At 43.2% G+C, this 27,361-nt stretch overlaps 1 protein-coding gene across 1 annotated transcript; it reads left to right on the top strand.

Annotated features, from left to right (window-relative positions):
* The first annotated feature begins 8,566 nt into the window (after window positions 1–8,566).
* On the top strand, window positions 8,567–25,168 carry IL7R (interleukin 7 receptor). Its single transcript, XM_083818511.1, has 8 exons — window positions 8,567–8,824; window positions 14,387–14,525; window positions 15,911–16,065; window positions 17,685–17,839; window positions 18,215–18,389; window positions 18,841–18,931; window positions 20,882–20,957; window positions 22,335–25,168. The coding sequence occupies exons 1-8, from the start codon at window positions 8,734–8,736 to the stop codon at window positions 22,836–22,838; spliced, it is 1,386 nt and encodes a 461-aa protein (XP_083674637.1). The 5' UTR covers window positions 8,567–8,733; the 3' UTR covers window positions 22,839–25,168.
* The last annotated feature ends 2,193 nt before the right edge of the window (window positions 25,169–27,361 follow it).

Genomic DNA, 27,361 nt, shown 5'->3' with positions numbered 1-27,361 from the left:
CCCTAGTGACACTGCAACTGTATTCACCCCCAAAATTACAAGAAGGTGTAAATTCAGAGCGTGGTGTTCTGCACCAGGCCTGGGTGCAGGACCCCATGAGATGGGTGAGCCCTCCCACTGCAGGTCGCCCTGCCCTGTTTGTGCTGCCCTGCAGGTGCTGAGAGCTCCTCTCCATCTCTCCCCGTGCACTACAATTTCCAGCCCTCCTTTTGCTTTTGCTCCTCTACTCCTTCCAAATAGGCAACACCTCTAACCACAGTGCTGAAATCAGGAACAATGATTTAGCTGAAATCTTGGAGTTAGGTCAGAATAATGACCCTTGCTTTGTTCATTGGAACCATAGGTAATGTGTAATGAAATCTACTTCTTAATTACAATGACATCCGCTGTTTCCACCCAGGTAGAAAGACCAAGCAGCTGGGCTATTAACTATACCATGGACACAAGCCAAGGTATGTAACAGTCCCATCAGATTAAGCAGTTAGAGTCTCAGTCTAGACCATGTTTGCACTCTCTCATCCCTTTTATCAGATTAAGGCCTGAGCTCAGGGAAGTAATGACTCCAAAACAGAGTCAGGTAAGACCCTGGCCATATAGTTCAGAAGGTGACAACAGGAGATGCAGTAGGTAAAATGACAATTGTGATCCAGGATGTGTAAGCTGTAGAACACGGAGAACCTCAGTGATGATAATAACCCTGCATACAGAGATAAGTGAGACTCCTGATACAGTATTGTGAATAGTTTTGAAAACTCATAAAAAGCGGAAGGAAAATTTGGTATCAGGAAGACATATCTTACTGAGCTATAAGTTTAAACCCCTAGATTTATTTTACTTGTTCAAAAACATGATAAAATGATAATTTCTTGGTTGACTACAGTTATCAGCATGGAAAAGGATTTCTGATAATACTTGGATCTTAATTTTTGTAAACAACAGATTCACTCACTACGGGTTGGGTTTAGACAAATTTACACATACCTCTTGAGCAGTCAGGACAGCTGATATCAGGTGTGCAGTAGCTTCTTCAACTGTTTCAAGTCTTTAGAAAACCAAATGTAACAGGTCAGAAATAAGTCTGACAGATGAGAGAGTGACATTCTTTAGACTGCAGGGCAGACCACATCATCCTAACAGCCTGTTCTGCCCTGAAAAATCTCAGGTAATGTTTACGGTACGCAGTGAAGCACAGGATAGAGACACCTTAGCTTGATCAAAGAGTGAACCACACTGATGATAGAATTGTGTTGACACAGAGTCTATCTAAGCTCACCCCTCATTATGGTAAATTAGGTGGATCAGAACTGTATGCTAATAATGCTACATAGCTTCCTGCTTTCCTAGCTACAGCTTTACGGTATTTGAGATGGCGCCTGTACCTGTAATCTTTGTTGGACTGTGCACTGAGAATATTGCTGTGCCTGAGAAATCAGCTTTCTAATTACATTGAAAGTTCAGCAAATTTGAGAGCAATTTTTTTTAGCTGTAACCTTCACTCATTTCTTCACTTTAGCTAGGATGAAATATCCACTGAATTAGATTATCTTTTGTCATGTATTTTCTAAGTATTTGTATGATGCAACTCCCTTTGCTTGTTTGGGTCTTTCAACTGATTTGCCCCAGTGTATACCAGAGGAGAGCTGGACAGGTTTTAGTTCCATGCTGCTACTCATTAGAAACTACACTAAGAAACTACACTAACTACACTGCTACAGCAATTCTTCAAAAAGAATTGCCATGGGAAGAAACAGTAGGATGTCAAACAGTGTTCTGCTGTGCCCTGTAGTGCTGCTGCTGCTCAACCCTCCCATCAGGCAGACAACACATTCTAGGTTTCAGTACTATGCCACCTTTCTTTTTTTTTTTTTTTTTTTCACAGACAGATTTAATCCTCCAGAGGGGAAAAAAAAGACTAATCATATTCAGTTTGGGGTTTTAGCCTGCTTTGATCTGCATGGATGACAAGCAATTTAAGAATGAAACAAAAAATATGAAACAGATAAGAACCTTTCCCTTCGGGTGAACTAGGTAGACAGCAGATCTGCATTAGCTTAGTAGCTCATCTGTTTTATTTAGTTGGTTGAGGAGTGTTCTTTGTGTTCTCTCCCAGGAAAAAATACTGCATATTTGCCTTGTGGTACTGGCTGTTGCACCCTGCTTTTGGGACAAGCAGGAAGGAAAAGTGTGATTATTATTTGTCTTTGAATATAGTATGGGGGATAATCTTTCAGCTTAATCTCAAAATTTCCAGTGGTTTTCTTGCATGAAGTGTCTCAATGTAATGATACTTCAAAAATTACTCATAGTTAAATTGTTGAGATGACAGCTATAATTCATTTTGAACAGATAAATGCAGTGCACAGAATTCATGCCAAACTGAATCACATCTTGGTTACCTAAATTACATATATTTTTGTTACCTTTGATAGTGTATGTTTGCAGTATGGTTCTTTTGATTGCAATTTCATTTTCTTGCGTGTGTTTTTCTTTTCTTTTTTTTTTTCTTTTTTTTTTTTTTCCAGTTACTCTATGTAGGTTTCATGCCAGGAAAGAGATTTTAAAATATATTTAAATTTAAATATATTTAAATGATTTCTCTAATTTTGACCTTTTGTTATCTAATGCCTATCTGCTTACACATTTTAAATGTTATGTGTTTGGTTTTTTTTAAATACTCTTTAAAAATATGTTGATGAGTTCATCTTTATGGATTAAGCTGCATTCGACAGCGGGTCATTTTAAGCGATACATTCTGTTATCCCTATGGCTAATGGTCAGTATGACTATGGCTGGCTTTTCAATGCTGCTCAGTAGTGTACTGCATGGGCTGGGCAGCGGGCATCAGCTGGTGTAGAAGGAAGGTAAGAATAATTGAATTATTGAGGTTAGAAGAGACCTCCAAGGTCATCTGTTCCAACCACCTCCCATCACCCACTAAACCATGCCCCTAAGCACCACATCCAACCTTTCCATAAACACCCCCAAGGGACAGTGACGGCACCACCTCCCTGGGCAACCCGTTCCAATGCCTGACTGCTCTTTCTGAGAAGAAATGTCTCCTCATTTCCAACCTGAACCTCCCTGGTGCAACTTGAGACCATTCCCTCTTGCCCTATCACTGGTTACCTGTGAGAAGAGGCCCCAGCTCCCCATTCCCTAACACCCAGCCTGACCCTCCCCTGTCCCAGCTCCATGCCGTTCCCTCGGGTCCTGTTGCTGTCCCCAGAGAGCAGAGCTCAGCGCCTGCCCCTCCGCTCCCCTCGTGAGGGAGCTGCAGGCCGCCATGAGGCCTCCCCTCAGCCTGCTCTGCTCTGGGCTGGGCAAACCAAGGGACCTCAGCCGCTCCTCATACATCTTGTCCTCCAGATCCTTCACCATCTTGTAGCCCTCCTTTCAACATTCTCCAATAGTTTTATGTCCTTCTTATATTGTGGCATCCAAAGTTGCAAACAGTACTGGAGGTGAGGCCACACCAGCGCAGAGCAGAGCAGGACAATCCCTTCCCTCAGCCAGCTAGTAGTGCCATGCCTGATGCACCCCAGGGTGCGGTTGTCCCTCCTGGCTGCCAGGGCACACTTGTTCAACTCATGTTCAACTTGCTGTTGACCAGAAGCCCCAGATCCCTTTCTGCGGGGCTGCTCTCTGGCCTCTTGCCCCCCAGTCTGTACGTATAGCCAGGGTTGTCCTGTCCTACGTCCAGAATCCAGCACTTGCTCCTGTTAAACTTCATATTGTTGGTGACTGCCCAGCTCTCTCATTTGTCAAGATCTCTCAGCAAGACCTCTCTAACCTTGAGGGAGTCAACCGCTCCTTCCAATGTAGTGTTGTCTGCCGACTTACCTCCTACGCATTCAAGTCTTGCATCCAGGTCATTTATGAAAGCTTTAATGAGAACTGGCCCTAAAACAAAGCCCTGTGGAACCCCACTGGTGACTGGCTGCCAGCTCCATGTAACCCCATTTATTAGAACCCTGTGAGTCTCACTTGTCTATTGCTGTATTTGCAGCAATACTTGCTCTATTGCTGTATTTGCAGCAATACTTGCTCTATTGCTGTATTTGGAACATAAGAAAAAAAAAAATCATCTCTTGTAGCCAGTCTTGTAGTTTAGGGGGCTGAATTCGTATTATTTGAATGCCTGAAGTGCACACCCAACCCCCGTTTTAGCCTCCGCACAGCGATATTTTTCTAACTTTTCCATATTCTTCTCTCAGTGTAACTGGATTCCTTGTTAATGTGGCACCAATGTATAAGTTAGTCCTCAAGTAGGAAATGTAAAGCAGTAATTTCAAGTATCAAAATCTCAAAGACAAAGGAAGTTCAAAGAAGGGGTGAACATATTCTGTTCTCTGTTACACATGGCTCCTCTCTTTGGGACAATGCGTCAATGAACTATATACCTTCCACCCTGCATTGCTCATTGTGTTCTTCAGCCCAAAGTAATTTGGTGAGGGGGGAAGCAAAATATTCTCCAGAGTAACTACATTCAATTTCACTTTTACCAGAGATGGTTTCTTACACACACACGTGCACATACACACTTTCTCTCTTTGAGGCTTCAAGTTATGTTTGTCCATGGTGATGCTGCCTTAAGCAATACCAACTCCTACATGCTTTTGCTCCTGGGCTAGCAAAATAAGAATTGTAGGAGCCTGAGGCTAAAGAGAAGTCCCTCAGCTGATGAGCTAATGAGGATGGCTCCACTGGAAGAAGATACAAGGAACCAAGTTCTCGTGGCAGGTGAGAGTGAGAAATGTGAGGAAGAAAGAAAAAAATCCGAATTCTTTTTTAAGTGGAAAAACCGCTCACAGCTGAAGCTAGCTGGAAGATTTCTGCTTCTCAGCATATCTGGGTAAAAAAAAAAATAAATCTAAGTATAAATTATGCTTGAGTATATATATAATATATGTTCTAACAACATTCTGCTTTCTTACTTGTTTCAGCTTTACCAAACTTTTTCCTAACAACAACAACAAAATAATAATAACCATGTTTTAGTCTTAGGCACCAATCTGTATCTGTAACTTACAAATATGGTTATTAACATCTCAAATTCCTGTGTACTGAATTTTATAAATTTTGTTTCAGAGATGAATGAATCCACCAATTTCATTTTGTCAATAATCTAAAGAAACATCCTACAGCAGATTTTTACAGGGTGTTGAAGCTTTATTTAAGGCAGTTTGGAAGCATGTTAAGATTATGCACAGATGTAAATATTGTATTGAAGGAGGGTGGACCTAAACGGTGTTAAGAATCTGTCTTGAATAAGCACTTGTGGCCCATAGAAGGGAAAAGAGATTGTGCCATCGTCTCCTCCAGCCTCTCACCTCCCTGAGGAGCAGGGCAGAGCAGGTCAGGTCAGGTCAGGCAGAAGGACCAGCACCCTTGTTCTGTAATATATAGAACCCTCACCCCCTGCCACACCATGGAGAGAGCCAAGAAGCCCAACAGTTTCTGACAAATCTGGTTCACAAATTTACCCATAGATATATGACCAGGAAACACAGAGTTCCTCAAACACAAGGATGCCCATATCTCCCAACTGTCACTGTCAATGTGAACTGTCTACACACTGGGATGTCTGAGAACGTGCTTCACTGGGCTTCCACAAGTGCCACAATCTCCTTGAACTGGCTTGTTTGAAGAGGATAGATGGTAGAATGATATCTACCATCTTCATCTTACTAAACAGGTAGTGGTGGCAGACTTAATTCTAGAGTATGTACAGAGGCCTTTTCCATTTTTTTTTTTTTTGGAGACAAAACAGAATTAAAACAGACTTTTGTGTCCAAAGGGTAATCAAAAAACAAGTGAACAAACTGTGTAAGAAGTGAACGAAGTGTTAATTTGTAAATTACTTTCTTGATCAGTCATATCAACAGATGAAATGTAAGCAATAACCCAAGAGGGTACCAGGTCATGTGGACCAGTCAATGGGACATGCTGAGGAGCTGACACACCACATGGACAGCATGTAGCTGTGAAACACAGTGCACTGAAAAACTTGCTTTACCCAACTGGTGGGTTGTAACCTGGATTTTGCTCATGGCTAAAAATGTCAGAAGGCTCAGAGTAGCTCAGAAGCTCCAAGCAAAGTGTTGGGACCAGCAAAGGTTGGCACACCACTGAAGGACTAGTATGTTTTTTGCTGTACCATCAGAAATCTTACCTGTTTAAACTGTCATTGTTGAGCAATGTGCTTTTGATAGATGTGTGTATTAACCTGATCTGTCAGCTTTCCAGAGGTCTTAAGACTTTAAATAAAAAATAGACAAATGTATCCCTTTGGTCAAATTTGAAGATTAGATTCAGAAAAATGTATTTTTCTTTTTTATGGAACCCTGAATAAGGAGGCAGATGCAGAGTAAATTTATAGCAAGATTAATCCAGTCTCCTTTCAGCCTCACCTGAGTACTAACACTGCAGCTACTCTAAAATTTGGACTCGCACAAATTTGATTTCCTATCTCCAGCATATTAGAGAAAGACAACAAAGTGAGACTGATGGACTCAAGTACCTCTTAGAAATCAAATAACTTTTGAAGCAAAGACCCAGAAGTAAAACAAAATGTACTTTTGCTTCTGGGTTTTTCTTTATACTATTTTTTTTCTTTTCATTGTGGTCCCTCATTTCCCCACCCAGACAAAATGCAGCTATGACAACATGGAAATCCCCTGAGCAGTGCAGCTCTGATAGTAAGATTGTTCAAGGCTCAGCCAAAATATTATTTCTGAAAAGTCTTTTTCTTTTATTTTGCTTCAGCTGAAACAGGAAAAAAGAAAAAAAAATGATCAAAGTGATAGCCCACTCAATTATAAACAAGAAAAATTTAAAGTGAGAAGGTGTAATTTCCGGATAACAATCAGTTTGCATGGAAGAGCCCTCCTTTATTGATGTTTCTGGCTGAAAATGCAGTAGAAATTACCTTGAGGGTTTCTAGACTAATATGATATTGAATATTACTAAGCCAGGTGATGAAATCCTGAAATAAACTTTTCTAATGAGATAGGGTAGGCCACAGGGACATGAAGTCACTGAGACCCAATCTCTTTGATTCACATTTGGGGTCAATGAGCTTGGAGTCAAGTATAGGAAACTCAGGAGGGAGAGATGAGGGGCTTACTACTCCTAAAGTCCTGCCAGCTGACAAAGTCCTCTGAAAGAGGGTATTTCTTGAAAGGGATATTGTATGAATGGGGAAGTGCCCCAGATAATTTTTTAAGGCCATCCTGAGCAGGGTCTGGTCAGGCCAAGGTGCTGCCATGTCCATTGCATTTGGATAGTTCCCTTCCATGTCCATGAGCAGGATGTATCATGGAGGTCTGCCAAGCAGATGTCTACCCCTATTTCAGCTTTTTTTTTTTTTGTGCCATGGAGATAAATGAATATATTTAAAGGCTTAGATTTTGTCTTTTGAAAGTCTGTGTTAGGATGAGATGAATTGTGCTATCCACCAAGTATACAGGGGGAAAGTCTGAGAAGCTCTAGCATAGAATATACACTGCAAATACCTACATTTTGTCAGGTGAAGGGTCCCATCCCAGGAAGGGACTTGATACAGGAGTGGGAAATTTCCAGCTTCCAGGCAGCCCCACTGAGCTCTCATGGAAAGGGGGCTATTTCCTCCTATTAAAACAGTGTGGGGGAACCCAGAAGCACCCCATGGGGTATCCACTGCCCCTGGTCAGGGCAGGGAGTGCCACTGGCGAAGAGCCCCCAGCTCCCTGCCAAGAAGGACACTGTTCTAGACAGGAGGGCTGAGCTTTCATAGTTCTGTTGAGTGGTTTCTTTCCTTGCAAACAAAAAAGTCACTGTGGCTTGCATGTTGTATCTTTTTATAGTGTCACCACTTTTCTGCTTGCTCGGGCATTGTTACCAACTTTGCCCTCAGTTTCCTTTACGCCTGCAACATGCAGCTTTCTTGGTGCAGCCAGTGCTATGCAGGAGCTTGCTCTCCTCTCTCAGGTCTTCTGCTCGCTTGTAGTTACCCACATCAGTCAGCTGTGTGCATGGCCCTGCAATACGCTCTGGTGTGCGTTGGTGTATACAGCCACAGAAAGTGTGCATAGGAAATATTTAACACCTCTTTATCATCCTTTTTCTGCCCCTGCTTTGTCCACAGAATGAAAAAAAAAAAAAAAAAAAAAAAAGGGAGACATACCACTTTGTTCTCAGGAGCCGGGTTTTGCAGGATTAGTCCTGTAAATCACAACTTTTCTGGGTCGGCATTGTCTTGTTTGGGACTTGTGTGATGCCAACACTTAAAGAATAAAAAGCAGCAATTGCACTTAACATTTCATAGCTGGAAGACTTTTTTCTTTCTTGGAACTGTGTACCTGCATTGAGAGGAAAATAGATGTGGCAACAGAACCATTTCCTCAGGAAAATCAGCAGCAAAAATCCCACTAGCCCTGACAGGAGCATGGTCCAAGAAACTTTTGCATCCAACCCACTGGACTTGACCAGATTCAGCCCAGTGAGTTCAATGGGCCTGATCCAGAAGGTCCTTAGTTTTGAAGTGGGAAGCGTGTTTCAAAGTAAAAGCTCTGCAAATATCTTCTCTCTGGCTTCCTGCTCTCTGCCACTAGTCATCCTTGCCAGCATGTTTACACTTCCCCTCGCCTGCGGTCGTTTTATCAGGCAATGTGTTTGTTCTGCGTCTAGTATAAAGTAAGTGAGTAAGCGAGGGTTTCACACACACAGGTCCTGCACACATGCAGTGTGCTCAGGATGACACGGACGAGTACAGTATTGAGCATTTTCGTCTTGTTTCTTCGTACCACTTTTGGGGAAAGTGGTTGCACTTCTGCAGATGGTGATGGTGAGTCATTTCATGTTCATCTTTCCACTCATGTATGATCTTGAAAACCTGAGCTAAGTGCTCCAAAATGCAACTGCTGGGTTAAATATGTTAAAGTTTTAGCCTCCAGTCTCTTTCTTTCAGTGCCAGTACCTGGGGTGTATGTGGAGCTGGTTTATCTGTTTAATTCCCAAGTCTGCTGACCTTTCAATGTCCAAACTTGTCTGAAATGAGGAGGTGATTCCTGTATGCAGAGGGCATGCAACATCAGACCTGTTAATCCTTTCTTTTTGTATGTAGTGTTTGTGTGAGGAGTTATGCCTGTTTCACTCTTCTGCAGTCTAGGATCACTCTGACCTGCCATCAAAGGATGCCGAGGTTCTGACTTCTCTTGTTCTTGGCAGTTTCCTCCAAAGAAAATGTCTTAATATACGTCAAGTGGGGCCCAACTTGTTCCACTTCAAAAACAGAACTTTCTTTTTTTCCTTTAAACAGTTGTGAAAGTTATATCTGGGGATAGTCCTAGTGTCTTTCATATCGTGGCTGAGGCAGCAGCTCAACCATGGGCTTCTCACAGCCCATCACTAAGAGCATTCATCACTTACATGCCAAAAAATTATAAATTAATTCGACAGTTTGAATTCAGGCTTATTGCAGATTTCATTATCTCGTTTGGACAAGTGAAAGTTATTTAGTTTCATCAAGATCAATAAGGTCGCAATCAATTTAGTCGCAATCAAAATCATAAAGAGCAATGATAAAAAACACCATCTTTCAATCTGCTGTCCCTTTTCTCAAAAGGGAGCTGAAAAACTGCATTTACAGATTCAGTCTCAGATCTGTTTAACTCTTACTTGTCTAATATTAAGCAAACAGCTGTGACAGAGCTTGTTGCACAGTGTCTGAAGGACATGGACAGTCATTTGGTTACTGGTAGTTTAGGGCACTGCAATTTCATCACTGAGGAGCAAAAGAGTTTTCTGGTTTGTAGGAAGATGATGTCTGTGTACCTATGCTGTCTCACAGATTTAATGGCTAGAAATCTCTTTTTCACGTAGTTGTCATTTATTGTATAACATATATATATATATATACACATACACACATATGTAGCTAGGTAATACATGACAAGTTTTTGCGTTAGTGGAAAACAGAAAAGTTCAGAATTGCATCCACCAGACTTGGTTGTGTTTGTTTGTGGTTTTTTTTCTCTTCTTCTTCTTCTTTTTTTTTTTCTGTTTACCTTTTGTTTGTACAATTTGCAGCTGTTTAGAACCAGATTTTGCAAGCAGCTACAGTTGTAGGTGGTCAATACTAGTGATTTATAGCAGACGTCACTGAAATGCTCAGGGCTTTTCAACAGCAGATGGGAGAAGACCTTTCCTTTGTTTCATCACTAGCTTCCAGTAAACCATAACTAATCCTTTGCTTAGAATTAAAGAAAAACAGATTCAGAAAATCCCCACTGAGCAATTACCAGCTTTTATGATCTCCTTATGAGTCATATGGGTTTGACCAACAAATTGAACATCATGATAGATGTTTGGATTTCTCTCTGCCTCTCAGAGTCACCCTGCTGCCTGACAAAGTGCCACCAGCCGATGCAGGTGTGATCTCATCCATTATTAGGTGCAGAGGAGAGGAGAAGCTCAGTGCAGCACTTGCCTTCAACTCCACCTCTTTGATGAGTGGCAGGCTGCCTCCTCAGCAGTGCCTCCCCAGGCCTGACAGAGCAGTGGTGACCCCAAAAGTCCTAAGGGAGCTAATGGCAAAACGATGCCAGGGTAGCCATGGATGTGCAGGCAGGCACGGGCAGGAGCAGCAGGCAGCAGCACGCTGCAGGCTGTCATGGGCAGGACGGCCAACATCAGTGGCCCTCTTTCCCAGACTTGTTCAGTTTGTCCAACCCACATCAAAACTGTTGTGATGAAAACTCCTCCCTGAGCCAAATAAATCCTAAACCAAGATGATATACTCTCCGCTGCCATCATCACTAGAGATTTCGCAGGGCTCTGGCCACAGAGCTGGTCACTTCATTGACTTTGCAAATTCTGTCAATGATCCTGCAGGCACTTACTAGTGCCTTCAGTTTCACACATTGTGGTTAGTCCTGGTGGCTTCAAAGCATAGCCTCTGCTAACACTCTTCTCTTGGTAAAGGCTCGTGAGACTCTTGCTGTGATTGGAACCGTTCTGCTGGGGGTTGGCCAAACCTTAGGGATGACCATTTCTGTGAAAGACCTGCCGGAGCTGTAGCTGTGAGAGCAGTTTTCCTCCCTCTGGAATCACTCCATCTCAAGCCGTGCCTTGATTTCAGCAGAGCCAGGCTCAGGGGTCTGTCTGGTCTGAGCTTCTCGAGGAAAAACATTATAATCTTGTAAACTTCTAATTGTGCCTACAGCCCTTAGCTGTAGGAGCCATACTGGAGTCACCACAACCATTTATGCAGCAGATATATTTGTGTGTGGTGTTTCTGAAGTTTAGGGAAGAAGCGTGACTGGGGCCACACACATATGTACATCAGATAAAAAAGAATTTCTCAGTCCACGGAGGAACTGTACCAGGAAAAGCATTTCAAATTTGCATACTTAAGGCCATTCATGAGGCTTAATTATCATATATTCTATAGTTAGGGTGTTATTTCCGTGAATGAGGAACCATGTTATCAACAATGTGAAAGTTCAAAGAGGTAACGTCAGCTTTCCTTCTACCCAGGCACCAAAGGTGAACCATGCTGGATAATCATTAAATGTATAAACTGCAAGACAAGACATTTTTCTTTCTTTTGATTTTGCAGTCAGCCTGACAGGGATTGACTTAAAATTTCTGTTGCTTTCCAGCAAAACAGTAGCAGACAGCTGAGAAATTCTTTTTGATAGGCTATTTATTAATATGATGTTTATCAATTTTCTGCGTATATATATGATATTGTATATGTAAAGTTTATACATAGAAAACACTAAGCAGTCTCTCTCTATTACATAAAGGAAGATTAACCATCCTAGTTCACAAGTTTTAATGCTGCCTTGAGGTAACTATGCGTATAAATAAACCAATCTCCTGGATCATTGTAGCTGAAGTCTTAGGGATGTGTAAAATGTGCTATATATGTGCACGTGAGCTTTGGGTGTATCTAACTGTCTACAATACGGTAGGTTGGTGTGTTTTTTTTTCATTTTATACAGATTCATTTCAGCTCACTTGTTATCCCATGAATTTTGAATGTATGTGTATATATATACACACAAACATACTTACTCTCAAATACATAATTATATGTAATATACATTTTTGTAGATACTTATCTGCCCCGATGGCTCAGGGCTGTGTTGGTCAAGACTTTTGCCTCTGTGAAACTGCTGCAGGGCTTGTTCTGGAGTTGCGCTGACCTCTGTGTCTCTCTCTAAAATGTGGTGGTCAGAGAGCACGGCGCACTACCTGTGCTGCACAGGTTGTCCCCTCAAACCGGCCGCCTTGGTGGAAGATGCTCCATTTCTTCTTCCTTCAGGGAGATCCGAGCTCCCCTTGGGACAGGCAACACCAGACCTGCGGTGAGAAGGGAAGACCTGGAAATCCTTCCTAGCACTGGTTGCTCACATTGGGAATGGGCACTTAATTTTGGCTCGGGGGATAGATCTGACTTCCGGAGCAGTGCATCCTCAGATGCTCCTGTGTGAGGGACGCTGGGGGTGACATGCTTTTCTTACACATTCATGCAATCACAAAACTCTCCCCTGCTTTCTCCATTCTGTTAAATCATGACGGTTTTGGATCTCCAGGTGTGCTCCCACTGCAGAGAAGGTCTGGATCTCCCAGTACGCTGGCAGAGTTGGCTGGGGGTCATGGGGCATCACCAGCAGGACTGTGAATCGCAGTGTCCAAGTGGCTGGTCACCCCTCAGTGATCTCAGCCACCTGGGCCACAGCAGAGATGACCATCATTTTCTCTGTGAGGGACTTTCCATTGGGAATGTCTCCATGGGCATTTCCCCAAGCTGCTTATGCAAGCACTTGAGTCACTGATATCCCCGGCGCAGCCCAGGACTTGTTCTTGCTGCAGCAGGCACACAGCATGGGAAGGGCATGTGGAGGAGTGGGTAGGAGGCAATCCAGTGGAGGATCAGGAATCGTCCCTGGACATAGGGGAGAGAGTTACACATCATCACAGCTACCCTTAACCACTGGTAGAAGGGGACAGAGGCGTTCCTGCCCTGAGAATCCACTCAAGGGCTCGCAATATCCCTTTCACTGTGTTCTTGGCTACCGTGGGTGAAATTTCATGAAATTGGGCTGAATTAGCATTTTCTGCTGGAGAGGAGTCCTCTCAGAAGCACCAGTTTTTGTTTCACTGACCTCATACATGCCAAGTGTAGGACATGAGACATACGTTCTTAGTCAAATCATGATTGTTTTATGAGTCATCGAAGCAAATTTGCAGGAAGCTGTGTGTTCTGGCAGAATGTCTGAGCTTTCCCTCCTCAACCCAAATTTGTGACATTTCAGAAAACTCTGCAATTCAGTTAAAATGTGCTGTGAGGCTTAATTGCCTCATGACACCAGAATACTCTGGTTTTCCAAAAGCCACCCACATCATTTTTCAGCCTTCCCAGGAACCTGGGGACAGGTCAGACCTGCCCAGCATGGGCAGGGGCAGAGCAGGGGGCGGACAGCTGGTCCTGGTGCAGGAGCAACAACAGCAATGGTGTGCAACCCTGGCTGTGGGTCTGCTGCTTCAGACTCAAAGGTATTTGACGTCCTTTCAGGCTGTCCTGAGCTGAAATTCCCACACAAATAAATCCTGTTGAAACTAGCCCTTGCTCTTGAACAGACGTTAGCCCTGAGCATCAGCCCCAAACACCTCTGGCAGTAACTGTGCAGAGTATATCCCCCAGTGTGTGTTCCTGTGCTGTTTGTTTTCAGGAGTGTTTTGGTCCTTGACATGACTATTCTGCTTTACAACAGGCATTATGAATGTGTATTGCTCCCATTGCTCCCCTTTACATGTCCAAGGATAGCAGCATTTTGTGGTTCCTAATAGGAAAACCTGTTTGAAAAAGTTCTAGGATGATTTCAGCCAGGGCAGGTCCTGATTTTTCTTGGTATAAAAATCATCCATAACTTTTAAAGTGAGAATTCCCCTGGCTCAAATATAGGAGGAATTAGAATTGGACTGCAGAGTGGTCAATATATTTTATATATTTATATCTCACAGATGTTTAAAGGACAACATTATCCCCCGTGTTTGCCCGTGATTAAAAGAATAGCACAGACATGGGGTGTCATGTCTGGCTGAGCCATCTGTGATGCAAAATCATTTTATAGTTCACAGGCCGGTGATGCAGTATATATCCCTGTGCATGTTAAGTGGGTGGGCTTCATTGGCATGCACGGAGAGCAACCCTGAAAGGTGCAAGTGGCTTTTAATTTCATTTTGAACAAGCTTGCTTTGCTTCTTACAAAACAGGTAGGCTGATCCTCTTCCTTTTAGGCAACCACACAAAGAAACAACCTCCTTTACAATGGAGCTGCAGACTGAATACACACGCTGGTTTGCTTCAAGTACCATTGTGTGAATCTCTCCCTAGGGACCTTTGAAGATGACGAACCAGGCAACTTTGACATTGACTGCTTCAGCCAGCTGGAATTTAAGGATTCCTACAGCAGCCTGACCTGCAATTTTACAGAGATGCCTCCTCACAACACTAACTATACCCTGGCTGTGTGGTAAGTGCTGTCAGTCTGTACTTTGGTAAACTTCTGGGAAGATAAATGCTAAAGAATGGTTAGTCACACTGCCAAATGCTGGGAAACAGGAGTGGAAAAGTGAGACCAAATTCTGTTTCAGAGCATTTTACCAGGTTTGAATACTATATTTAGCAAAGAAGAAGAGCTTACTGAAGCAGAATCTAACCCACAACAAGAAAGAAAAATCGGATGGAAGGATCTACGAAGGGTATTATAATGTCTCCAATAGTCTTCATCTTGCTCCTGTTGCTCTGGAACTTCTATTGTTTCTGGTGAAGCTGAGCATAAGACAAAAGCATTTTTCCTTTAAATTAAATGATATTTTAAAAAACAAAAACAAAACCAACAACAACAACAAAACAACAACAAAACAAAACAAAAAGGAAGAAAAAAAGAAAAGAGAGAAAGAAAAAGCAAACCCAGACTTATCAAGTAAATAGTAGGAATGATTTTGAAGAGGCGGATCCTTTCCACTGTAAATTATTTCATGAGAAGTCTTATTTTCCACTGAAAAAGTCTTTATCTAGGTCAAGACAAAAGTTAAACTGTCTTTGCACACACAGACATGCAAAACACACACTAGAATGAGTATTCAAAACCCAAAAACTTACCAAACTTATCAGTCATCTCCACTTCTAATCAAGACCATGAAACACTTCCACCTTTTTTAAATACACCTAGATGAAGAAGCTCAGATTTTGTTTCTTTAGCATACTTCTGCTTTTTCCCTTTGCATGTTTTTCCTGAAACTGAAAGTACAGTGACAACCAGCAGAAGGAGTTTTTTTTTTCTTTTTTGCATCTTACTATTCTAATCACTAATTAATTTTTTCCACCTAGTTCATTAGAATTTTTCTATTTTCATGGGGTTTATTTTGGATTTTGGCTGAAGTTTTATGACAGTCCTCAAACACAGGAATCACACAGATGGAAGAACACATAGATACGTTTCCACCTCTGAAAAGTTATCATATATCTCCCTGTATTGACCCTGTATTTGCTGCCACTTCAGTCAGTAAGAAATTCCTCATTACCCTATTTTGCCCTATATTTAAAAATGGCAGCAGTAAGCTCATTTTTAAAGATACAAAGGTTTTCTTAACACATGCATCTCAAATATATATATATATATATTTAATTTTTTTTTTCTTGGGAGCTCCAGGACTCCTACTGTGACTTGATTATTGTGCTCAAAGACCACGAGGAAAAAGAATATCCATCTTTTAATCTCTTTATTTACATGTCATTTTTTCTTATTTCGTATGGAGTCTTACTTCAGTTAATGTGAAATGAGCAACCAGGATTTGCCCCTTATAGTTTTATAGTAAGACTGAGAAGAAACTAATGTGTCACTTTGCTCAACAGTACCAAAGAAGACAGCAATTATGTGTGTTTCAATATGGAGAAACGGGAAGACGTGTATTTCTTACAATTCACTGATATACTCTCAAATAAAGATATTTGCATGGAATATGAGATAAAGAGAAGAGTCTGCAGGAGTCTGTTCGTCACTGACATTGGTAAGACATTGAACATTTTGTAGATTATAAAGGTATAGACATTAGTGCGTGTGTGTGTGTGTGAATTGTCCAGAGCAACACCTAGAGGTCAATCTGGATAACATAGAGGAGACATAAAATAGTGTCCTAGGAAGGGATGGAGCCTGGATTTGCATGTTGGTAGAGTGTGATGCTTCAAAGATAAAGATGACTAACTCCCATTAAAAATGTGCAGCTTAATACCGGCTTCTTATAACACTGTTTGCCCAGACCTGGACCTAAAATGAATCACACAGGTGGTAAAAGCAGCTGTTCGTGGGCTTGGATGAACTGTCAAGCAGGGACATTTTGTTCATCTCTTACTAGGGCTTGCTTAGTTTCAGGGCTGACCAGCTGAACTCTAGCTGAACCTGGCAGCACACCAGAATCCCACGCAGGGACTGTGGGGTTGCAAGATCTCGCTTTTTCACACCTTGCTTCTTGGTGGAGCCCATGGTCTGAACAAAGTGTTCAGGCACCCTGTGGTGCAGAAGAGACACCAAGAACCCATCAATGAGCTCATCAAAGCCATGCTAGGGACCTGCCTAAGTTAAGAAATAGGGAGCTCTGGGAAAGAGGGGCTCCTTAGGACTTACTCTTCCTGGGAGCTGGTCTCATTCCAGGGCTGCACAGAAGCCCTTGTAGGGCAGCCCTGTTTTCTGCTCTGGTGCTGGATTGCTTTGCCTTCCTTTGGCAATAGTCACAGCAATATCCTTCTCTTATAAAGCACTTCTGCCTCAGTCCAATAGTTTTTTTAATAATCTTACACCACCTCTGTCTGTGGGAGAGCATGGTCCATCTCTGGTGGTGTCTCCTTCAAAACTGATGGTGCTCCATGGAAAGATTAAATATTTGGGGAATACGGAAGCAATGGGCATAATATGGGACTATATGCATTTTTTGTGAGAAAAGAGAGACATGGGCTCTCTGTTCTTGCGAGAGCTGATGATAATGCAGGAAACCTCAGCGGCACAAACACGGGTCCCTGTGGTCCTCAGGCGTGTCCAGCATCAGGCAGGGCTCAGGGGGCTGCATTTTGGACTTGTACTTGCAAGGGTGGCCATCTGGCACTGTCTCCTTCTGCAGACCAAGTCAGGTGTGGGTTCATGGTAAGGTCCTGGAGCTGCAGCCCCTCTGCTACATCTAACACTGTCAAGCTTCATCTCTTCCTCTGTCCTACCGCCCTGTTGGCCACCGGCTTGCTGCCAGTGCCTTTACCCCAAATGGTGACCACTTTTGGCATGGGGTCACCAACTCAGAGTACTGGGAAGAAGGACTGAATTTCAGGTCTTCAAGCATCTCTAGAGAAGGGTTGGGCTTGCTCAGGAACTGCTTTCCAAGACTAAATGTCACAGTCTGAGGAAATGCTGGCCGCAGCTCTGCTTCAGCTGGTCAACACCAAGCCCATCTTGGGACCAAGGTATAATGATGAGCTAGCCTCAGCGTAAAACTCACCCAGCTCAGGCCAGCCCCCACTCAAGACAGATCACCCTGCAGGGAGTTTAATTTGAAATGGACTCTACTTTTATTTTTCAAGACGATTTTATTTTGTAGTAATATTTTTCTGCATCTGTTGTATCCTGGTTTGTTGCCATTTGCAGTTAAGCCCGAGGTACCATTCAATATCAACATCACGTACCAAAAGGAGGCAAATGAGTATCTTATTCACTATAGTACACCACATTCATGGAAGAAATACTTAAAGGACAAATTAATACACCAAATAGCCTATCGGAAGGGAGAAGGTCCTTGGAAGGTAAGTATATGTTGGTGATCTTACACTAATTTCTGAAATTAAATGCTATCAGAAATACCAGTATCATGCAAAAGCCCTGAGGTCTGCATTTCTGCAGTTTTTCAGCTGACAAGTTGGAAAGGAGCAATATTTGTCCTCTGGAAATTTCCTTAGTCAAAACAATTCCTGACCAACAGCACCCTTGTTTGTTAGGTGCTTCTGTGGGCTACCAAAGTTTCGTTCATTTGTGCTTGGGCTTTGCCATGGAAACACAAGACATAACACTGTAAAGAAATGGAGACATCTTAAGTGTAATAGTAACAGTGTTTGCTGTGGTGATTTTGCTCCTGTTTTCTATGCCTATTAGTCAGTAATTGCATCTTTTTGCATGTCTAGACAATAGAATCGCCATACCTTCAGGTAAAGTTACTGGGGAAAAACCTCGAAACAGATGCCTCTTACGAGGTGAAAGTACGCTCGCAGCCCAATGGAGATTATTTTAAAGGCACGTGGAGTGAATGGAGCGTATCCAAGAGCTTCAGGACTGCAGGAGAGCACTCTGCAGAGAGATGTAAGGGCAAAAAGCACTTCAGTCCAAGATAACTAAGGGGCCCTTGGGCTGGTGACACCCCAGCTGCCTGGTTTGCCCTGGCTGCAGCAGCAATGAGAGCACGGGGAGGGAAGAGACAGCAGCCACAGCAGGGCCAGCCCTGCTGGGCACCTGATCACACGATGGAAGTCACCTTGGTGCTGCTGTAAGGATGCAGTGAGTGGCAGCTGCCCCGGGCTGGGGGTGACAGCAGACCTCTGGGAACCAGCCTGGAGCTCAGCCAAGGGCTGGAGCCCTGACCTCCCAACCTCTCACACTGTCAGTGAGGTGGGAGAGACCCACTGCTGCACCAGGCCAGTGGGAGGAATGTGCAGTGTTGGGCTCTCATCTCTGACTTATGGTCTGAGGTGGATATTGTGGCTAGCAGTGAGGCATTTATGGGCACTGACAGATGTCCTGTGTTTGCCTTTAGATAACAGCATGTTCGTGATTATGCTCGCCATCCCTGGATTCATTCTATCAGTTGTCATGATTGTACTGATCCTAAATTTTTGGGAAAGCAGGTAATCTAGGTCTCTTCATATGAGAAAAATTTTTGCAAGCCAGTCCTCTTCTGACAGTCTTACTGCCTTCCCTGTTGTACCTGTGATCTATTCTCTTTCTATCTCCGGGCTTCTGTATCAAGTCAAAGGCAAACAAAGACATGTTCCGCAATATAGGCAGAACATACCTCCGCTGTTTCAATCAGACTTTAGTCTTGGGCTCAAAATGCTGGGACCCTTGGGGATCTGAAGCCACCACAAAACACTTACGTAGTCAGTGTCTCATGGGAGGCGCATTTGACTCAAGAGCTTCATGCAAGACTCAGAAAAGAAAGCAAGCTGTGGGTTTTAGTAAAGTCCCAAGAGGTTTGGAAACTATATAGAGAGGAGATTGCCTCTTTTCCTTTCACAGTCTGAGTCAGCAGGGTACTGCTTTGAGGAGTGACGGGGCAGTGCTCTCTGCATGAAGGGCTTGATGGCATCAGCCACAAGACCAGATGAGTCCACATCCAGCTGCGTGGCAAAACCAAGCTCTACAGCCCCCTCCAAAGCAGTCAAGGCAGAGGTGGGACCAGAGCTACACTACCTACACAGGCAGTCCGTAGTCTCTGTGGGCTTTTTTCATGTATCAGCTACAAGCAGTTGATAGGTACATGTAATTTTTTTTTTCAGTATGTAGTAATATATACTTATATGAAATAGATAGCTAGTAGACAAGATTAAGACAATAAACAAATACATAAATAATCTGGAGGGATCAGAATCTGAAGCGCAAAATTCCCAAGTTCAGCCAGAGGAGATGAACCCCCTGAAAGGCAGGATGCCCGTGGCTGGTTGGTGGCATTCAGGGCAGCCCCTGCCCATGGCATCCAGCTTCACTGATGCCCAGAGGGATGCCTGAATGCCAGCAGCTCTTGGTGACAATACTTGGGAGGTGCTAACTCCTGATTTATATATGGGGATTGCCTGGGAATGTGGTTAGGTGGCCTCAGTGAAACTGTGTCAGGAACATTTTTAGTAATTAAACATTTTAGCCACCTGAATTGCCTACCAGGGACTGCTCCCTGGTGCTGTTTAATTTGCAAGTATAGCTGTATCTTGAGATTTCTAGCTCTTGTTTTTTAGTACTGTTGAGCACTGCACTTCTCTAACTTTTCTAGAAGTTCTGAATACATAAAACTGATGAAAAAGCAGTTTTTTATATGGTGAGACCTTTTGAATCCAGAGGTTTCCTTTGTAAAAAGAGGGGTTTTATGCTTGTATATACAAATATATATACAAATACATATAAATATATATAAACAGAAATATATATTCATATATATAATATTATAATATTGCTGATAATTCATATGTCAGCTATACTTACATCACTGCAAAGTCGAATGTCAGTCAGGCTGTATTCTCTAGATGCATCATGGCTGAGGGTTTTCACAGCAGCACAGCATGAGAACTTTGCTAATTCAGGCAGTAAAAGGAAACCTGTAGTCAAGGTTATAATACAGATACCTGAAGCAGAGAAAGATGGCCAAGGAGTAAGAAAAGATACATTTCTTTGACTAATATAAACATGCAGAGGCAAATATCTGCAAATTTGCACTTCAACCACAGCCTCTTTTTTCACTTGCAGAAGATGGTTTCACCATGCAAAACCCAGTTAAAACAGCTAAATGCAAATGAGATCTTTGCCAGCACAATTTGCTGCTTTCCCAGTACTTGGTGAAGTGTCTTACTTTAACTGCGACAATTTGTGCACTCAGAAGAACAATGACTATTGGGTGACCTTTATACCTCCTCTTCTTCTCCTGTCTTTGTTTTATTCTGGAACTTCTCTGCCATTATTCTGGGTAATGCAAGTCACACCTAAGGCTGGGTGAGAATTAGTATAAATGATGCAACATGAACCTCTGTTATCTCAGCATGTCTCATTTTTGCTGCTGTTGAACTCCTTGTCTACTGTTGCTGTTTCAGGATCAAGCCTGCTATGTGGCCAAACCTTCCTGATCATAAAAAAACTCTGGAGCAACTGTGCAAGAAACCAAAAAATGTATGTATTTCCACTGCCTTTTTCACCTGAGTATAGACTATTGGGAACAAAACTAACACTCATTACAGAAGGTACATGCATTTGCTACATGAACTGGTCCATCTTTCAGAAATTGCTTCTACATTCTGCTAAAGAGAGCTAATATTTGCATGGGCAAATAATAGCAAAGGGTATGGATATAACAGACAATTCATGTAGTGCCTGAACTTTGACTTGTGCAAACTAACTATAGAGGGCTGGAGAATTTAATATATGAAGAAAGGTTGAAGCAAATGGATTTGTTTGTAGAAAAAGAGAAAACTCAAGGTGACAGCACTAATCACAGCCTTCTAGTACCTAAAGGATAGGTGGAGGGTAGGTGAGATGTTCTCTTCATAAGGCTGCACGGCAACAAGACAAGAGGCAAAAGGTAGGTGCTATTTCAGGGGAAAATTCATCTAGATATATGAAAATAATCCTTCTCTGTGAGACCTGTTAAACATTGTGTAGGTCACATGATGTGACGATGTGATGAGGTGGAGTACCGCTTGCTGGAAATATTCAAGTCTTGGCTGCACAGGACCCTGGATAACCCAATTTAAGGTCCTGTTTCTGGCAAATGGTTGGACCAGGTGGACTCCAGAAGTCCACTCCAAGTGGGACATTTCAGTGCTTCTATGAAACTGTGATTACAGAGCTGGATTGGAACCCTTTGCAAACATCCCTGGTGATACTCATGTCCTCTTACATGGCCAACAGAATTGTTCATAGGCCACACAGCACATGAAACACACTTTGCCAGGTAAAAGTCTGATGGGCAAATGCCACAAACTTTGAGGTGTAGGATTAACCAGTTTCCTTAAAACTACATCTACTATATTTTTTCACTAAAGAAACTCAACAGAGTTGTCCTGCCAGCAATCCATCTGGTGGATTATTAGCAAGTTCTTAATTTTCAGAGGTCAAAGACATCTCTGCCATCCCCTGTGTTCCGTGGTGCAGGGATTCCTAATATGTTTCAAGAAGCCAAGATAAAATTTTATTTCTCTCACTGCTAAATTAGGAACATAGAACTGAAAGGAGCTGCCTGTGCCAGCACACTTGTTCCTATTATATGGCAGGTGTGCAGTAGATATGTGGCTCCAAAAAGTCTCTGAAACACTATTTAGTGATGCTGCCTGCAGGAGACCGCAGAATAGATTCAGATTAACATGCAAAAAGATTTTGAGCTTTGTAATAGCTAATTCTCTACTAACCTATTGTTCAGCCTTTTCAGGGTTACTTTCAGAGTTAAAGGAATAATAAATAACCTTCTAAAATCATATGAACTAGCAAAGCATCTTTTCTGTCAACTGTTGGCCACTGTTAACTGACTGTGCTATTCCCTTTGCCATGCAGAATTTTGATATAAGCTTTAACCCAGAGAGTTTCGGTTACGTTTTTATCCATAAAGTGGACGGCATTCGAGCAAAAGCTGAACAGGAAAGTTTTCTGCAGCCACCAACTGCTCCAGAGACAAATGTTCCAGCAAAGATTAGGAGTGCATCAGACCTGAAGAGGAGTCCTGCAAGGACAGACAAAAGCAACCTAAACCTGTCCATGAGTTACGGAGGAAACTGGTCATCAGAAGCCCTGCATGGACTCCTGGGAAGTAACCAGTCTGCAGGCACCGAAGGCGTCTGTGGATCCAGCATGTATGAAGTGTGCCACAGCAGCGGGGCGCCCCTGTGTGACCAAGATACTGACTTTCCCTCTGCTCCTCCCCTGGATCCCTCAGGCCAACCTGGACCAGAGCCCCTGGAAGGTGACATGGTGTCACAGATGCCACCTAGCAGTGAACTGAGGTCACCAAACAATGAAGAAGCCTATGTCACCATGTCTAGCTTTTACAAAAATCAATAGACCTTACAGACATGACAGAATGCTGTTTTTTCACCAACACAAGCAGGATAATGAAGCCGCCTATTTTGTTTTCCTGTGTCCTGCAGCAGTGAGCTCCCACCTCCACCATGCATCCTGATCACAGCACAACGCTGTACCTACGAGGAAGTGGGTTCTTCAGCCTTTTAGTGTTGAGTGTCCTAACCTCCACTCTCAGCCTGCTGGCAGCAATCTCCACTGCAGCAGAAATGAAATTTAATTTAACCTGACTTTAATCTTCAGATCTGATTAATCCAGAGCAATGATGCTGCACTCCTAGCCGAGGATGACAGCATCTCTCATAAAAGTGAACGCTTCTGATAAGCTCTTATTAATGCCTAAGGAAGAAATACGGTAGCAAATTCAAGTTAAATAGCATCTGATATCTTTCACACCAGCACAGATCAAGAATAACTCCTCTGCAGTCAGTGGAAGTCCACAAGTTTGCAAAATGCCAGTAAATGAGAATTGCGCCTAAGCATTAATCACCTGGGGATTCAGGAGCTTGGCCACTGCAAAGGAGGTTCACAGAGCCCCCAGGAAAAAAAGGCACATGGAATCACTTTAAGAAGATGTTTTCTCAGACTGAATTTTTTTCAGATAGATGAAAACAACACAAAACCCAGCATGCAGCTCATTTGACTACCCTGGAGTCAAATTCAGGGTCCATAGGAACTTCTGCTAGTAGTTTATATTAAATACCTTCAGTTATTTCATGTATTAGCAGTCTTTTTAGACAAGAACACAAAACAAAATCAATGAAAAGCAAACTCCTAGCTCTTCCTATAACTGAATCAGGGCAGTAAAACACATGTTGCTGTCTTTCTCTGCAGCTCTTGCACAAGCATTAGTACAGCATGCAACTACTTTCCTGGACAGAAGGACTGATCAAATAATGTTTTCTTGCTAGCATTATCCCCAGTGACTGTGGCTGCATAAGAATACTTTGAATTTGGCCAGGTACTTTTCTCGTGCAGCTTCTGGCCTAGAAATATGGATGGAGCATCATGGATCTTGCCACTCATCTCAAGATCCATATTTTAAAAGTAGTAGCTTGTAACTTGCCTGGAGATAATGTAGAAAAAGCCTTTAACATTATGACTAAGGAAGGCATCCTGTCCCTTCCCATTCACCCTTCTCTGGACTCTGTGCCCATTTCTAAGGGGCTTCCCGTAGGCTGCCACTCTGGGAGGGCTGAGCCACTTCACTGCTCCTGTGGGATGCTGCACGCTGCAAAGCACACACTTGGAGACAAAGCTGCTACAGCCACACAGTTGCATGACAGCCAAGCAGTGTGGCCATGGGAAATCCAAGCCACTTTGCTGTGCTCTGGGGTTGGGGTTTACCACACTGTGAAGTATCAGTTCCTCTAGCTGCTTGAAATCCTCCTTGTTCATGTTCATGTTCCCAGAGTCCAAGGGTAAAAAGAGTCCTCCCTCATCCTCAGAGCTGCTTGAACATTTTCTGACTGCTAATAACCACAGAGAAGTTGTTATATTTGACGTAGTCTGCTGGAGAAAAACAGCGCTCCCAAGACAGCTCTCCACCAGCCCCAGCTCCACCTGACATCTGGGGACCCTTCAGACAGGGATAATTTTATGGTCTCTGCATGCAAAGTGGCAGAGAGTTTGACTCATGATACTCCAGTGACATTTTACAGAATTGTTTTTATTACTGTTTCTCACCAAACGACAGGCTGATTAATGCAGTAGAAAAAGATGAAAGCCCTGGACATTCATTTCCTTTATGATATTTGTATTTCATTTTAAAAAAAATAGCTGCTGGTAATGCGTATGCTGTGCAGACATGCACAGTGCAACTGTAGATGTGGAGAGACTGCACTGGGAAGAAAGCCTCTTCCAGTAACACAGCGACAAAGAGGGGATAGAGGAAGAAGCAAAAGTGCATCAGAAGAATCCTGTACAGTATGTGCTATGCTTGTTCTGAGCTCATACATACATTTTTAATGAATACAAGTGCCATCACCAATGTCTATTTGCACTATTTAAGCAGTAAGGTACCGACGTCTAATAGTCTTTCTGCTTATCCAGAAGGGTATACAGAATACAGAATATAAACAATTTCTCTGTATTTCTTTAATACAGAAAAAGAGCCAGCAATCTCATGTTTATTTACTGTAATAACTCCGAAATAGTTATATTTTTCCTATGTAGTCCTCATATTTTTGCATAGCTGCTATGTTTAAACAATCTTATTCTCTGTGTCTAATGATTTTATTTAATTAGATAACTTGTAACCTCGGTTTTATAATGTATTTACTGTATTAAAAGGACATGACTATTTGCATGACATATTTGTGTTGCTCTTCTGTCTTCTTATGCACATCTATCAGGAGAGGGCTTACTCTGCCATCACCGAAATTGGGACAACTCCATGGGCTCTACCCAGCTTCAGGCAGGATAAAACTTAAATAATTACAGACAGCTCAGAGGTGTGAAAGCATGGAAGTGGTGCTTTATGGCTGCAGCCCACCTCCTGCCAATGGCTTGCAGCTGCTCAGGGAGGCAGAAGCATTGACCAAAACCTTTTGTGCAGCTGTGAGTCCACAGCAACAGCACCAGCAAAGGCAAAAAGCCCTCAGGCTTGTATTAGCACGGGTATGCAAACATTAAGGCAAATTCTCACACAAGTTATTTCCTCAAAGATGGTGCTTTGGTAACACACTAGTGAATGCTGACAAGTATGCAGACTTTGGTTCAATACATTCATTCCACTGTAGCTTTTCTTCACAAAGGCTAACTCATGCCAAATACAGGGGTTACTTTCTTCCAGGCATGCACTTGGGCACATGATGAAGTCTATCCAGAAAGGTGTATTTTCAGTAGAGCAGCAATGAGCACAGACAACTTGAGGAGGGTTGAGGGTTAGCAGTAAGGTTTTCAAAGGACCCTGGCTCTCAGATACAGCTGTGAAACCCATTCATTGAACTACATCCAACCGCTACCAAGTCAGTGCCAGCGACCTGGTCAATGTGTTTGGGCAAGTCCTGTCAGGCTGAGCTTTTGCAATCGCTGAGCTCCTGTGAGACAGTGCTGCTTGAGGATTATCTCTCTCTGAGGCATGTGTTAGCAGTGCTCCTTCAGCTTTGACAGTCTGGCCCAAACTGTGGGAGATGAATCTCTCAGAAAAATCAGTCCCTGACTATTTTGTAGGTGCTGGGAATGGCATTTCAACAGCCTGGCTGCCCTGCTCTGCTGCCTGATGTTGGGTTGCTGGGCACTGTCAGGCTCCCACTGCCTTCCCTTCCCTCATCTCTCTGCAGTCCCTTTGCATAATGCAAACATCTCCTAATGCCACACATATTATCACCCCTGAAATAAAATAAGTCTTTTGTCAGGTCTAATACACTTGCAGACTAATTTTAATGATGCCCAAAAATGTTAATTATCTCCCAGGATGGTAATTGTCCCCTGCTGGGTTTATTAGTTTGTTTACCAGATCTCCTCCTCTTGTGCGTGTTCATTAAAAATGTCGATAAAGCACACAAAAATGCTGCTCGTAGGGTGCTAAGCATGGGGACCATTTGTGTCAGGGCGAAGGAAAGATTAAATGCAAGTGATGCGCCATGAAGTCCGGGCCATGAGATAAACAGCGAGGCAAAGACGCCTTTGCCTTGCAGCAGGAAAGGACAAATCTCCTCCAGGTGGGCCCTGATGTTCTCAGAGGGCTCCCTGCCCTTGTCGGGCTGGGGACCAGGTCTCCTGACCTGCGAGCAGAGCCCATGCCCTCTCCCACTGTGATCCACAGGTTTGGGATCTGTTCTGCACCCCTGCAATGATCCCCATGTCATGGGGTGGCAGGCCACCTATGCAGGGACACACAGCTGAATGCAGGGCAGATGGAGACAGCAGAAGCCAAGCGTGAAACCACCCCTGGTAGGAAGGGGCATGAGGATGCTGCAGGGCTATGTCTGCAAGGCAGGGGCTCAGCTCCTTCTGGGCTTCCCAGCAGAAGCGTTTCTTGCCTGCGTTTGTCCAGTAAGGGTGCGGTGCGGCAGTGAATAGCAGCAGTGTTGTGCTCACTGTGGGCTTGAGCTAGTTCTCACTTTGGTCATGGGTTCCTGAAGCTATCTTTTCAAATCAGCTAAAATGAAACATAAAGGAAACCTACTGCTTCCATGAAGCATTATTTTGGGGTCAAAGGGTTCCTTAGTACTGTGATCATGAAGAGTCCCAAATCAGCACTGCTGTGTGTAACAGGACATTGGCAAAACAAATCTAATATACCAACAGAGAAGAAAACAAGTCATGATGCTAGGAAATACAGATGCTCCTTTTTAGAGACGCTCCATCGCTTGGCTCACCCAGCCAACTCCAGATTTCACCAAGGCTTGGCTGTTCCTTGGCTTTTAGGCGCCACCTGTTGAAACACGAAGCCAAGTGGAAGTGTCCAGCACTGGGACACCACTGGTGCCACCCCATCACGCAGCCCAGAAAGTGCCATGCAGAGAGGAACGGGGGAAAAAACAAACTCACAACAAACTA

The sequence above is a fragment of the Anser anser genome (genome assembly GCF_964211835.1).
Source record: "Anser anser genome assembly, chromosome: Z".
In the NCBI taxonomy this organism is placed as follows: Eukaryota; Metazoa; Chordata; class Aves; order Anseriformes; family Anatidae; genus Anser; species Anser anser.
This window is presented reverse-complemented; position numbering and strand designations above follow the sequence as displayed.

Bases quoted from the DNA above. Each gene is read 5' to 3' on its own strand.
- IL7R (XM_083818511.1), top strand. From the start codon at position 8,734: ATGACACGGACGAGTACAGTATTGAGCATTTTCGTCTTGTTTCTTCGT. The intron at 18,390-18,840 runs GTAAGGGCAAAA...GTTTGCCTTTAG, and splicing joins AGAGCACTCTGCAGAGAGAT to ATAACAGCATGTTCGTGATT. The intron at 20,958-22,334 runs GTATGTATTTCC...TTTGCCATGCAG, and splicing joins TGTGCAAGAAACCAAAAAAT to AATTTTGATATAAGCTTTAA.